The sequence below is a fragment of the Spea bombifrons genome, chromosome 6, assembly GCF_027358695.1.
Source record: "Spea bombifrons isolate aSpeBom1 chromosome 6, aSpeBom1.2.pri, whole genome shotgun sequence".
Lineage (NCBI taxonomy): Eukaryota > Metazoa > Chordata > Amphibia > Anura > Pelobatidae > Spea > Spea bombifrons.
This window is the reverse complement of record NC_071092.1, coordinates 13,553,563-13,569,388: the sequence shown is the minus strand read 5'-3', so window position 1 is coordinate 13,569,388 and position 15,826 is coordinate 13,553,563. Positions and strand designations below refer to the sequence as shown.

At 39.1% G+C, this 15,826-nt stretch overlaps 1 protein-coding gene across 3 annotated transcripts in view; it reads left to right on the top strand.

Moving 5' to 3' along the window:
* C6H1orf21 (chromosome 6 C1orf21 homolog) overlaps nt 1-15,826 on the top strand; it is a 41,861-nt gene that overhangs the window by 14,059 nt on the left and 11,976 nt on the right. For 2 of the 3 annotated variants that reach the window (XM_053469772.1, XM_053469770.1), the window contains one exon: nt 14,063-14,258. In XM_053469772.1, the coding sequence (XP_053325747.1) occupies nt 14,165-14,258 (94 nt within the window). In that variant the 5' untranslated portion in view covers nt 14,063-14,164. Of the gene's footprint in view, nt 1-11,717; nt 11,832-14,062; nt 14,259-15,826 lie in introns of all 3 variants that reach the window. The other variant, XM_053469771.1, reaches the window with a different exon arrangement.

The following is a 15,826-nucleotide window of genomic DNA, read 5'->3' as shown; positions in this document are numbered from 1 at the left end:
GCCATTGTTGTCTTTCGTGTGATAATTTGGGTGACTTTGCCTGCTCAGACACCACGCCGAGCTGATTTCTTTATGGCAGTAGTTGTGAAATATGTTTCCCCATAGACTTTCATTATTCAGAGTATCCTGCTGGGTTATTGTTTACCACAGGCGGTATATAATTGTAAATTAATTTTTTTTTTTTTTTTTTTTTTTTTTTATTTCGAGAACAATTAGAGAGACGAATTTTTTTTCAAGAAACTGTAGTTTTTCCCTTATGTAGGTGTTAAAGCAGATGGGATGTCTGGGTTGTGGGAAGTGGCGCCATCTTAATTTTATACCAGTATTGCAGGTTGGTGCAGTAGTAAGAGAGGTGATGACCAGCTTTATTTCCGGCCAGGGTGTACTCGCTATAGAATATAGAAGATAACTAACTGGAGGTGGTGGTGGATAATCTTTTGTGTTAATATGAATCTTGAATGCTTAATTGAATTTTGTGTAATTTTCTATATAGTATAGATATACGGTATGTGTGTGTATTGAATATGTGAGAGTTTCTTTGACACAGTATCGGAAACCATTGACGCTTTTGAATGTTCACATAGCAGCTTCAGTAGTAATGTCTGAAATCATGAAGCCATGGTACTTGTGTGATGGTAGTGATCTGTCAGCGGATGTGATTTATCTTTAAACCTTATCCTGTTATCCTCTGCGTTCTCACTGTCCCAACTAATTGTCTTTGATCAGTGAGCACACCTAATCTGTGCCTTGTAACTAAAGATGTTAACCCGCTTACAGACAGAGATGCCTCTTATCCTTGGCACATACAAAAAGGCCAATAAACATCTTCTCTTACAGTATTCCAAAGCAATGGATAGGCTACCTGTGGTGCAGCCGTGCCTGTTATTAAAGGTACGCTCCTTGGAGGTTTTGCATTACCCTATTTCTCTATAGACTTGAATCTGTGTTTTGGGGCACAAATCTTGGTGTCGAGGGCCGCAAACTGGCTGCAGTTTTTATATATCTCAGCTTGAACATGGGCACCTCAATTAAAAAATAAACTATATTTTGAGGGAAAAATACACCCATACTGATTTATATTTTAGGTGCCCTTTTGTATTGAAGTGTATAGTTCCCCTTACTAGCTAAGGTATAAAAAGGCAAAGAATATTAGGCGATACATGGCCAGGAGTTTGTGAGAATACCGGCGGGCGCCTCCTTCACACGTATATTCTCCTTTATAGAGAATCCAACTGTATGGGTGAAATATATGATTACCTAAAAACTGGGTTTTTGAAATAAAGTATCCTGATCCTGAAACCGACAAGATTGTAAGCTTGCACAAGCAGGGCCCTTTTCTCCTTTTCTACCAGTCTGTTACTGTGTGTGATTTAAAAGGCTTTGTCATTAAGGGGTTAAAATGTTAAGTATTTATCATTGTTTCCTGAATATATAATGTGACCCTAAGATAATGTAAAGAAATACAATGAAACATGATTTTGAGACCATATCAGTAGCTCTTCCTATGTTTCATGTATCAATAATATTTTTTTTTTGTACAACCTACTGGAATAGCGCATAACCGAGGCTTCCTGCATTATTTTTCTGCTAAGTAAGCGTTTCATCACAGAGGTGCCCTAATTACAGAAACCGGTTTAACTTGCTCATTGACACCTTTTTTTCTAACACATATACCGGTAATTGACTTATACAATTAAACAGCTAATTTATGCACCACAAATACAAAGAAAGTGGAGCGGATTGTATTGCATGCTATTGGTTGGTTATATCATTAACTGCGTACTGCAAAGCCCCTTATTATTCAGTTTTAGCTAAACATTGTCATTTGTGGGCATTCCTAACACTCTGGAAAACTTTCAGCGCTGAAATTAAAATGTAGTCTTGTCTCGCTATTGATATGGAAATTTCAGTTACATAATGGAAGCGAACACAGTGTCAGAATCAATAGTCAATATCTGTAGACCAAATCGGGGTACTCGCTGTTTGCAGACATTACTTAGTTTTCTTAACTCATATAATAGAAGGGGTGGCGAGATATGTCTGTGCTTATGGTGGATATCCACATGCAAGACTTTATTTCTACACAGATCTGACGAAAGAAATTCTCTCCAGGGAAGTCTGAGGGCTCTTGTAGTCCACAAAACGAACAGCATGTACCAGGTCCTCCATCCCCGGAACAAACTTCACTTTTGTGTGTGTGTGGGGGGGTGTGATTCCCATTGGAGAGGTATAAATACTTCTCAAAACATTGATTGGCTGCTTCATCATTTTTTTTTATTTTTAATTTTTTTGTATCATGAGATGGGAGTTGTGGAAAAGGAATGCTTTTGGAGAAGAAAGGAAGATTAGTTTGTTTTGGGGGTTTTTTGGATAAGGAGGACAAGAACATCACATATGGAGGAAATCTTTAAAACCCATTGAAATGTTTTGGGTCAATGCATTGTTTATGACATATGAATTGGTATTAATACCACCTTGTTAATAATTTAAAAGAGTATTCTTGACTTGGTACAGATGGAGCAATATCTTTTAATGGAATTTGTGCTCTTTTGATTGTGTGTTCTCGTTGTTTAGAAAAGCAAGCTTGAATTCACCAACAAATCATATAGATGGGAAAGAAGGTGGTGGCTGCACCTCTAATTTCAAAAGGGTAACAACCTGGGGATTTCAATAATGTCCAAGCATAGGGATATTTGTATAGATGTCCCTCTCTACCTAATGTCTGTAATCTGTCTTAGTCTGTCAATTCTAGTTTTGTCATACCCCTTTCTGTAAGGAGTGCTGCATGAATTGTTGGCGTTGTGTGTGTGTATATAAAAAAAGTGGTAATAATAATATCCCACTGAAAAAAAGTCTTGGAAGTAGTTTACTTAAATGAATGGGCGTAATGTAGTTGGTATTAAAGCAGATGGGATGTCTGGGTTGTGGGAAGTGGCGCCATCTTAAATTTTATACCAGTATTGCTGGTTGGTGCAGTAGTAAGAGAGGGTCCTTGAGAGAGGTGATGACCAGCTTTATTTCCGGCCAGGTTGTACTCGCTATAGAATATAGAAGAACTGATGCTTTTATGGTCAGAAAAAAATATATTTTGCATGGGGCTTCCCTTTTCACAGTTTTATGCAAGTTTATCATGTTAGAAACACTATCTGAAATGATTGTCGAGCTGCCAGAGTAGAGATTTATTTATGGAACTGTAAAATGTTAAGTGCCCTTTCTGGAGACGCATTGTTTTGTTAATGTACAAATCAATTAAATAAAATAGGGTAAGATCAAAGAATTTTAGTCCCAAAGGAGACCTATTGTGTGCTAATCATTATTGCCTTACAAATCAACAGCAGAACTATTAGATCTGAGAGCGTGATTCTCTAGAGATATATTTCCATTCCTTTGATAAACAATATTACCCGTGTGGCAAACTACTCGGCTTAAAGTGGATCTGTTGCTTTCACTTTTAAAACTGTGGCAAAGCATGTCCTATTTTATCAATATTTTGGAGGTGTGCAAGTTTGGGCCAAATCAGATTCCAGACTTATTGAGCCAGACTCTCATGTGGCCAAAATTAATAATGGGAAGGAGACTTTTACCCAGTTCTGTTTTCCTGGCTTAAAATCTACCCTGCTTCTACTCTGAAAATTAGTTTGTCATTCATTGGCTTTGTTTTTTCCACAAAATGGAACCGAACAATGTTAACTAATGTGAAACCGTGTCCGACTTATGACCTACCATACACACCCTGCCTTAAATCAACAATAAAGGGACACTCCAGACATCATATGTACTTTAGAGCAGTGGTTCTCAACCCGTGTATCCTCAGGACCCACATTTGTCTTTGGTCATTAAGTCACGACCCAAAATTAACCTCAGAAAAGATGAGGGAGTGGGGAAAGGCTGTCCGCGGGCTGCAGCAGGAAGAGGGGAGGAGCAATCAGAGAAAAACTTTATTCAGCTCCCACTAGGAACAGACAGCGACCGCAAGCCAATCAAGCAACTTGCTTTGCGGTTGGGGAGTAATGCTAAAGTACATGCTGGACCGGAGGCTGCCTGATGGCCCTGATTGTTGCGGCCGCGGTCCTGACAGCCTGCTGCTCGCGGATTGCCGCTAGAATGTGTAAGGCAGCCCCAGGAAAGTGAAATTTTCCTGGTATGCCTCCAGTCCGGCCCTGACCCTCCGCGACCCACTGATGACAGGGTCGCGACCCATGAGTTGAGAACCACTGCTTTAGAGTAAATGAACCTTAGCGTGCATCAGATGCATTTGGCTAAACACATTTTCTGCCTGCCAGTTAGTGAGAAAGCTACGTCTACCGTCAGCCAGCTCCTGCACTGACTTGTACAAGGAAGTCTGATGAGCACCCCATGTGCAGTAAGCACCCCCTTTTGAAGCAGCTGATCATAAGAAGGAAAGTTCTCCCACAAATGAAGACAATGGAGGGGCTATGTGCTGTAGCTCTGGAGCAGCAGATCCTTCTAAAACACTTCTTTTTTTTTTTTTTTTTTTTTTTTTTCTTACAGGTAACCTGGCAAATTATAAGGTAGATTAATATCCATTATTCATTGGTGGGGCTGCATGGGGCACTGGAGTGTCTCTTTAAGAAGATACTGATAATGAGGCAGAACATAAAGTTTTTAAAAGCTATATATTTAGTGCTTCACACATATTGTACAGGTTTGTAGGAGGGCTGGCAGATTTGGCCCATAAGGTGTGGGGCAGTCAAAGCCAAGTAGCCCCATTTAATTAGCTTGGTTGTTCAAAATCTAGCACCGGCTTTAATGGAACTACAAAATCCATAATGTTCAGGGGGTATCCTAAAATTAAAGAAGTTTGTGTCGGTGCAACAGCCATTAGGTATTTACAGTTGTTGAGACAAATTCAATTTCTTTAGATATATATAATTATTTTTTTTTATTATTGATTTTTTTTTTTTATTGGATTAGGTAAGCTCTCTTTTCCAGTAAGATCACTTCTCCACGTTCACCAAATCGCAAATTAAACAGGATGGTGGAAGAAGGGCGGGAAGAACGCTATATTTAGAATGAATACAGATTTGTGTAGCCGGCTTGGCAGATGGCCAAAGCGAAACAAAGTGATAAATATTTACTCTGTGTACTGAGATCTTCATAGGGTCGGCAGATACTGCTTGACCCTTGCATGAAAAGGCAATGAGACATATGGCGTTGGTGTCATGTGGAATAATGTTTCTGCCCTTGGGAAGGCAAAATCATTTTCTACAGGAAGCTTTGCTGTATATTAACAGTTACTAACAATATTACGAGAGAATGGAAAAACCAGAGCCACGATGGAATAAGAACTGCATCTGTTTATTGTAATTTTCAATACATTTACTGTCACATTAATGTCTATTAAATGTATTGGCATTGTTACGAAAAATAATATATATGGCCATTGAAACTCAAGTTTCTGTCAAATCCATCACTTATTCCCTGGCTCTAATGATTTTATTATCACCGTATCGCATTTTGTGCCAAGAGTCACCGTCTCTAGCACTCATCGTGTACACATGTTTGTTGTGACGTAAGGTTGCATTTCACTTTGGAATTGTGTATATTTTTAGCACTTGTAGCAATGTTATCTACATGACTCAATGGGTTATTCAGAGTCTAGCTTTTATCAAAAGGTTATTATCGGTGTCCTGTTAGTTGCTTCCACTTTGGATGGGTTGTTTGAGTTTGAATATGCCATCTCATCGGTTTGTTCACTAACTCCAGGATTGGAGTTGGACCTTACTGTTGAGATGGATCCTCCTCTATCTTGGGAGTCTGAGGTTGGCTGCAGAGCCTTTAAGGTGTCCCCTACCCTAATTATGTTTTGAATTCCTGTTTCTTTTGAACATACAATGCTTTCCTGATCAAAGTATACCCTGTATCTGAGGTTCTGAACCCAAATACAGAGCTCACATTGTCTTGCCTGCATCACGTGTACAGGACCATGTGATAGAAACCAGAACATCAAATTCAATATTTTGGGTTGCGTATAATCTAAATCATGTTTTATTTGAACTCAAATGAAATCAGCCAGGATGAGAAAATACTTTGACTTAAAAGTTAACTATATCAATGATATCCCTACCCTATGGTGTTTTTCTGTAATGGAAAGTACACTAAACTAAACTACAAATACTATTTCAAAAATGTTTGTGACTACCCAAAGCTGGCTATTTAAAGATCCCATGCGATAGAAGTTACCCAATGTTTGTTGGTAATGTGGCTTGTACAGTGTATGAATATATTGCTGGCGGGCAGCACAGTTGATTTGGAGTAAAGGGAAACCAAGCTCTTGTTTATGGTTTTTTTTTGTTTTTTTTTAAACTTTGCTAAGCAAGTTCTAATGATGTCTGATCACCCCTAATATTGGTCATCAAGGCTTATTTACAAATTGTATCCATCATTAACCAATGCTTTACTGTAGCTTTTTTTTCTTCTTCAAATTAGACTTAAACATAAGTTGTTCCACTTTCTACTTGCAACCTATATATTCATTTATTGAATTGGTCATCATTAGGTTGCTCAGTTGGTTATTTATCCCAGTGATTAATTAGCTTAGTGGTTTTGTGTGTTACTGGAGGACAAAGGTGTATTTGCTATTTTTTTAGGGGATTTTGTGTCATGTTACCCTGTATTATCAGAGCATACACATTTTGCAAAATGTGTATCCGAAAACAAGTATTTTTATTGGTTTGAATTGCTGCCCTTAATGTCCGATACGCCGGTCCCTCTGCTATCTCAACGGCACAGTTTTTCTATTTTGGGCCTCTATATATTCTAAAATATAAAAAGTTTACTTTCCTAGACCTGTTACCAGATGTTTCATTAATTTAAAATTACTAACAAGGAAATATTTTCCTCCCTGTCACCAACCAAAATATTTAGATGATGTAGTAGCTCAGTCTTCTAAAATCCAGACGTATAAAAAAGCCAGTAATAGTTTGGCTTGGCACTCTGTGTTCTTTTGCTTTTTTTCATGGGAGGGTCCGGGAAACAGAGACTGTTTTTTTTTTTTCTACAATTGCAAGTATTACATCGAAGGACCTGTGGAAAAAGTACAGATGCGGTCTGGAGCCTGGGAAAGTTTGGACAGAAAAGGAAGCCATTGCTCCTATGTTTGGCGGCCACATGTTGCCTGCTATAAATGCAGTCCAAGGAAAGCTCGGATTGATGGGTAACGGATATTGTCCTAACACAATACAGAAAATCTGCCTGTGTGCCCTACCAGGGCCGGCCTTAGGGGTGTGCGACGGGGGGGTAGTTTGAAGGGGCAGAGGGGGCAGAGGGGGGTAGTTTGAAGGGTCAGAGGGGAGGGGTAGTTTGAAGGGGTAGAGGGGAGGGGTAGTTTGAGGGGGGGTAGTTTAAAGGGGCAGAGAGGGCGGGTAGTTTGAAGGGGCAGAGAGGGGGGGTAGTGAGGGGGGGCGCCAGAGGAGTAGTCCGCACAGGGCGCCACAACGCCTAAGGCCGGCTCTGTGCCCTACTATGTGGATGACGTTAAAAACAGGATGAAGAGCAATGCAGCTCTTCCTTTCTATAAGGAGACTTCTAGTTTGCTGCTCTGAAAGTAACAATGCAAGACAGAGTTGACCTGAGTTTTAGTTAAAGGGGCACGTTACAGTCCCTGAAAGTCTAAAGAAGAATGTGTACCCTGTGACTGCCGGACACGTCATGAGTTTAAATGGGTTTGAAAAAGCCATCTAAGATCACTTTCTTCTCCCAAATAGTGTTGCTGTAATGCCTCAACATCAAGGCATTACAGCAACGGAGCATCAACGTGCACCATATTATGGTGCCAGCCACCTGTTAAAGGAAGTTAGGAGGCAATCAACAATCGCCTGCTTAAGCTTGAAGTAGCCAATCTGTGTCAGGAAAGCGGGAGTGATTTCCATGGATGAGCACCAGAGTCTGACTAGACACCCATCAACAGTGTTCGCCAAAACCATTGTTAGAGCTGACTGGTAGAGAAGATGTGTTGTATATGGAATATAGTAGAGGCAGACAAGATATAGCTTTATCCCGCAGAATACCCCCATAATTTTGCAAAAGAGACACAATGGAATTTTTAAAGGAACTTCTCAGCTATCATATGTGTTAAAGTGCACCCTATTCTTGGCAGCCTCCTGAACAAAAACAGATTATTGAAGTACTTTATAAATTGACTTGAAGCAGCCAATCATTGGCAGGAAAGTGCTCCTATTGAAGTTAGTGGGAGAGCTGTCTGCACTTGCACACATGGGGGTCTGGAATCATTGGCAAATCTGAGGGGGCAATGCTCCGGGAGTAGAGATAAGTAGGTGAGTCTTGGAACATGGATTTACCTCTTTATCTTCCTGGAGGGGGCGGGGTCACACAACGTTGCATTACGTGACCCCTAGGGGGTAGCGCAGCAGCTCATAGCGCAAGCTGCGTCAAGGACAGGCTGAAGCTTTGTGGGATAAGTGAGCTGCGTGTATGTTAGTGTTTGTCTGGGTATGTATGTTAGTAAGTGCATGGGGGTATTTTAGCATGTGAACATATGTCTTTGGTAATGTTAGTGTGTGTCTGAGTATGTTTGAACACGTGTCACAGAACAGAATTAGACTTTTATTAATATCCTACTAGTATGTGAATAATATTTCACTACCATGTAGACACTATGAAAGGCCCATATTAACATTGAGTTCCTCATAAAAAAATTATTGTGGTGTAATACTTAATCAGTCGTTTTCATTAAAGGTATATTGTAGTCCATTTTGCATGGACTCCAGTGTATTCTGCATACATGCAAATTGGTGCAAGAGTTGTTTTTAGAGTTGCTCTGTTTCATATAACTCCACCCCCAACTGCCTTCTGCACATGCTCGTTGGAACTCTCATTCTAGTCAAGGGGAGTAGCAGCAGCCAATCATATGTATGCTATCTGAACACTGCTCTTTTACTAGCATTCATGCAATTGGTTAGTGCTCAAGTTACTTTACTGGGAAGTCTATATAGAAATGCTTCCATGAAGAGCAGTTAAATAAAACATTTTCCCGCCACAATAGGAATGCATTGGACCCCATGCAAAAAGAGCTCCAACATGCGTTCAAAATAAGTACAATTTTAGGGACTAGATTTTTATGGAACTTTGGTTACCTGTATGTATATTTCTTAATTAAAAATATGCACCTCTTTTCTTCCTTTTCTTCTGTTGGATTCGGGAACAAGTCAATCTGTATCATGTCACAATGTGAGTTAATAACCTCTTGTTGCCAGATTAGACTCAAACTTGGCATCTTTCCAGCATTGCTTCTATATTTATATATTACCCCACACTTCCTTGCATGGTCGAGAGAATTTCACCATTTTGTTTGCCAAAACCTCCATGTGACAGTGACTTTTTTTTTTTTTTTTTTTGTACCGGAAACCCCCACAATGCAAGAAATCTTGAGCTTTAAAGCTTATTAGCTAATAAATGTGTCATATTGTTTTGTCTAGGTATTCTAAAAGATTGTATTTTTATAGTATAGGCTCTGATGTGAAGGGCACACGCTTTTTATTCCTCTTCCGTTGCTGACAGAGGTCCTTGTATTGTAATTAACACTTGAATCACTCCTACATACGATCTACCTGTGTTTGGGCAGATGATGCTGTGAGATGTTTTGTCCATTATATTGGATTTATAGTCAGCTACCCAGTGGTCCTTTTATTTTTTTATTTTTTTCTTAAAAATATATTTACTTACTGCTTCCGGTCTCCTTCATTTCCCCCCACTCTGTCAATGCCAGAATTGATCTAAACGTAAAATTTTCACCAAAGTGTGTAGCTCAAAAAATGTTGCTGTAAGCTTTTGTGTTTCAATTCAATTTATAGAGTCATTAAATGTCTGTTTTTATCTGTATCAAAACTATTTAAACATGCCTACCTAAGGTTTAGTTTAGTAACTGGATTCATCTAGGATTTACAGAGGCGATCCTATTGATGTTAATAGGAAGTAAACAAGGTGATGGTATTTGAACAATCATTGTCCCCATGGGTTGAGTCTTAGGTTCTCATGATAAACACAACCTTTAAAATGCTGCGTCCACAGTGTGGGGTATGAAGTCGAGGCCAGAAGTCAGCAAAGCACCAAATGACCAGACTGAAGAGTCAAAGTAGACTGAAAGGCATAGTCCAGCAAGAAGTAAAAATTGGCTACTAAAAGCACTACAGAATAATTAAACTCTGGCAATGTGGAGCCACATTGTATAAATAGGCACCTGAACAGAGAGATGTGCTTCATAACTGGCCAGCAGATATTAGAGAAGTCACTTGAGAGAAAGTGGTGCACAGAGGTCTATTGTCCTCTGTTATCTAAATCATGGAATAATATGAAACGCGGCAGCTTGATAGGAGAGCACATGACGGCTGGTAGGGTAATCAGTAAGTTGTATTTCAACGTTTGACGGATAAGTTTGTGGTGTGAAAGAATGCAGTGTAGGTATTTGGTGCTGATAATGGCAAGTGAAGTGTGAAAGGATACGAAGTATCAGGTAGATGTTTGTGAACGTGACTCTGAGAATAAATGATCAAAGGAATGCTTAGAGTTTTTGAGGTGGGTTTTGATGAACTGCAAAGATAATGGAGACATTATATATAATGTTCTGTTAATCCATGAGCCTTTCTCTACTTTATTGTAGCAAAATATTACAGCATTTAATCACAATACAGGCTACAACCTCTAGGACGGCACACGTGTAACATGGTTCTTCCTGCAACAATGATCTAAATCATGTATCCGTTTTACTTTTAGGATTTGTTGCATAGCTGGATACACTTGATGGAGGGTGTCGCAGAATAGTCATGAATTAGTGGTTACCATAACAACGGTTATTGGCAGCAGCTTTAAGGCAGAATGTATTCTGATTTTAGCTACCTATGGCCACGTCACTGTGTGGGCTCTTCAAAGGGAGTATGGCAGCACCCTGCTATAAATGCAAAGACAGCTGGGAGGATTTTTTAAGAGAACACATTTGCATATTGTGAGTAAAAATAATCATCGCTGGCTTTGTAGCGCTGCGTAAATGGCGGTATCTTTTCTTCAGTGGTTGTTAATCATGCTATGTATCTGTGTCGTATTGGAGGGGCAGCTCATTCTCTCGCACAGGTCCATCACAAGTCATGGTTGATTAAACCCCAGAGGTGTGTAGTCCTGATCAGACTGTTGTGCGTTGCGAGGACGTCTCTTTTTTTCCCTCTTTTTTTTTTTTTTTTTTTTTTTTTTATCATTTGCATGTGAGAAGCTGCCAAACCCAACGAGTAATACGAGTAATACACACAGAGAACAAATAAGAAATACACAAAACAATGTCTGCGTTCCTTTCATGATAAAGGAAATGTCAGTGATAACTTTCCACGTGTCCTATTTGTATGAAATTCTTTTTCGTGGTTCACTAAGCCTGTCGCAAGGAGTATTAATTAGAGTGACTACACAAAGCTCTACATATTCCATCCGCTGCATTAGCAAAAAAAAAGGGTTTTACCTGTAGTAAAGCAAATCATTTGTGTCACTGAACTAGTTTGTGAATCATTACATGTACACAAAACAAAGCAAGAGATCCGCGCACACCCAGCCAATCCTATTCACAACACACCTATCTGAGAAATATTGGGTACTCTGCCACACCATGTCATATATTGCTTCGCCCGCCACTACGTCAAAGTACCCCAAGTTTGGCGAGTGATATATCATTTTTCATGGTTATATTGCTTACCAAGGAGCTGAATCAGTGGGACTGAGATTCTCAAGCAATTTAAAGCCTTCTCCGGACACCATTAATGAGGGCTAAGAACTACATGATCGTATAATGTGACGGAATCCCCATTATTTAGGTAGGTACCTAGTATTTGTTGGGTGTGCGCTGATCTCTTGCCCTGTTGTGTGTACATGTTGGTCATTTCAGCAGCACTCGAGAATCTGAATGTGTATTCTCCCCTTTCTGTATTCTTTCTGAGACATTTCATGTGGTGATTTATAATATAATTTGCCAAACACCTTTCGATTGACATAGAAATCTATGTGTCCTATCGAAAAATACACACCAGTTTACAATCCACTCTATAAACAGACCCTGCAGCCATCATTAATATTTTAATGCATGCGATAGCTGTGTAGTTCCTTTATTTCCATTGTGTCCCTTCCAGAAATGCATGGGGGGATTGTGCAGAATCCCCTCACATGTATTCGCCCCTTTGCCCAGAGTGTTTTAGTAAGCTAAATGCATTATTTACAGACAGTAAATCCATTATCGTTCTAGTGTTAAGAATAAACACTTAGTAGAGCAGGGCTTACTCTTCTCTTATGTAAAACGCCAATGAACTTATGGACATGTCCGCATATACGCGACCACTTGGGAATATTCTGTTCCCCTGGTCACTCCGTACATATCTATCTTATCAGATGTTCCTTGAGACCGCTAAAGAGTGCCAAGGTTAGTTTAAGTTACATCACTCAGAGAAGAGGCTTTAAAATGTAATTTAATGCCCTGTGGAATAAATATTTTTTGGAGTTTCGTGGATAAGCACGTTACAGAAAATTAAAGATCGGACTTTCTAGCGAAGCGGGACAAAATAATTTCTTTACGTTCTTCCCTTGCTGTTTTCTTTTATGTCGTGTCCTTTTAAGGATTCTTCTATTATTTTCCCTTTAAAGGAAATCTCCTCTCAGTTTCTACTGTAGTTATTATACCCTTTAACCCCTTAAGGACCAGGCCTTATATCTTATGCTACAGGAGCAGAGTATTTTTCTTTTTTTTCCCATGTCTTTCTTCAGCCGTTATTTTCCTCTTTCTAGTTTAGTGTACCCCCTGATTAAAAAATCACCCTCTATTGCTATATATTTTTGTATTTATTTTGTTTCCTCTCTTTTTTCTAATTTTATTTTTTAATATACAGTAGCAGGGTTACACAGCCCACAAAGGAGATATGATGAAAACGTGTTTTGCGCTGAGTTAGGTCATAGGTGGCAATGGCGACGACGTGGTACCAGGTACATCATTGGTCCTCTAGCGACATCTTTTCATGATGTACCTGACGTACCAAGTGTTTAATAGTCAGTAAAATCCATGATCGAACTATTTTCTGCACTGTCATGAGGAAATTTAAACTTTAAGATTAACAACTTTTAATGGTCTTTGGGTGTATTTATTAAAAAATATGTAACTGGTTAATTTACAAGTATTATTTGTCTGTTATTTTTCGACCAACTTTTCTTTTTTTTTTGCGCAGGATTTAGCAAAATTGAATTATAGAAGTAATTTCCAACTTCTATGGTTTGGGGAGTTTGGCTTTTTTGCCAATGCGTTTTTTTCTTGTTTTAAAGCCCCTAATCAATCCTTGGTCTTGTTTTAGATTAAAGATGCATCCCCTATAGAGAAAGGATTAGCAAATATTAACAAATGGGCAGCTATGGGAGAACCATTCTTTAATGAATTTTAAAGTTATAAATTAATAGTAATAAAAACTTTTTTATAGTTTAGTGCTGGGTGTCCCAAAAGTTTTGGAAAAACATGAGCATACATTATAGTTCATATAACACAGTTTGCCAGTTCTTCGCTATCTTATACCTTTTATTCGCTATATTTTGCTTCCACGCACATCTAATCAACAGCTCTGAAGCCAATGGAGGTGCTTTCTGAACACGTGTGGGGCTGGTCTCTTTAGAACGTCTGGAACTCTTGAGATACCGAGAGCTCTAATTGACTGGTTGTCTATTAAGCGTTGGCTAGTATAACACGTATCCAGCCGAACAAACAGTGTAAGCGCCACATGGCCAGGACTATTTCTTCTAATTTACTCATACCTATTGTACACCAATCAAAATGTCTGTAGATTGAATGTACTTATTACATATGTGCTAAGTAAATCTGTTATCGCTTAACATAGACATACATACATCTCCTGTAAGCCTAAGATCTGAAGGAAGGAAAAAGGCAAAGGCTTCTGCTGAGCCCCCCATTCATTTGAAATGGAGAGAAAATGATAATCCAAAGAGGACGCTGAACTATCATATACATAAAAATTGCTATTTCTATTGTAATCTCTTTATGTTCTTTGGTCTACAGGTTCAACAATGGTGGCCGTCTCCTTGGGTTCATGGCACAGTTTGCGGACATTTAAATAGAAATGTTTATCCAATCAGTCAGTCTAGAGCTGACTGATTAAATATGGGATGTGCTTCAGCAAAGCATGTATCTACTGTACAGAATGAAGAAGAGGCCCAGAACGGCAAGAACTACCAGAACGGGGATGCATTTTGTGGTGAGTTGTTATCCCCCCCCCGTTACTGTAAATTCTTTGTCAACTATATCAGACTCGCTATTAGAATATTTATTTTAATATTATTTCAAGTTTACCTAGAGTGTGCCTAGAGTATGCCTTGAGACAGCTCTGCAGTTTTTTGTCTTTTTTTTTTGGAGGAGTTCTAAGCTCATTGCTTTTTCAAACTTTATCTTGTACAATTTCATGCCAGAAAAACATGAAAGCACCCTCTTCGATTCATTCTTAGATCTTGGGATCTGTCAGAAAAGCATTGTAGCCTTTGGAAGTCAGCCTCCCTGTTTCACTCAAGCCCTGCATGCTGATCTTTAAGCACTAATAATTATAAAAAATAAGCACATGTTGTGTAGGAGTTGTAAGTCCCTCTGCGATAACACACATGCTGTTTTCCAGCAAGCTAAGGGAAGCAATCATTTCCTATGCAACCGCTTTCTCGGTAGATTGAGCTTCAGCTGGGTACAATTTTTTGCCCTAATCAAGGAAAGCTGCTGGATGAGGTTGGTTAGTTAGGTGGGTGAAACATTTGATTTATATCATGGTCTTCCAATTGGATTAAATAGATTGCTATACAATTAGGGGATGGGGGCTGCTTGAGGATATTGAAGATGTTGCACTGTACACGTTGCACCTATTGTAACATTGCACATGCATACACTCCACAGGATCAGAATACAAACGCATACAGTATGTTAGAGGTTTGTGGTGCAAATCCCAAGATGGATCATCATAAAGCAAAAGGTTCAGACGAGACAGCATTTTTATATATTTTTTTTTATACCTTATCAAGGTTATCACACCAGTGATATTCTCCTACGACAAGTGATGTGATGGACCTGTATTATGTAGAGGTACATTGCGACAAGGGATAAGATCTATCTGTATTGATAAATCTTGGAAATAATATCTCAGATTTGCTTTATACATGTCCCAGACACATGAGAGCTTGGCGTTGTGTGCATGTGGTGAGTTGGACTTTGGCCAAACTTGAGACAACCACTCGCCCTATACAGCCTTGGATCCTTCTACGTAACTGAAAGGATGCCGTAAGGGCAGATTAGTGGACAGGAAGGAAGGGCTTACACCAGCTTTAGCTTCCTTTCCCTTTCTACGAATTTGGCCAGGGGTTTACGTGCCTTATGTGTATGCTGCCTTATGTGTAAGCCAGAAACCTGTATCTTCTATAATTTTAGAACAATTAGCAAAATGTCACACCATATTTCTAGGTATATACAGACAAAAATAATAATGTTTTTTTTACTGGGTATTCGTCGTCGGCAACAAGCCCATGTCTTTTTTCAACAAATAAACATTCTTCTTTTTTTCTTCCTTTCATCCAATAATAAAAGTCTCAATAGTTCAATTAATTGAATCAAGTGAATGAAAGATTTCATGCTATAGCTAAATTATGGGTTGAAATTAGGTGATGCTTGTAGGAAAACATCTGGATACAAAATTCGGAGACTGCATGAGGTTGATTTTAGCAAACGCCTTTCACCTTCAGCAAAGAAAAGATTATTTAGAATAAGCAGCAAACTGTCCGACTTCAGTCC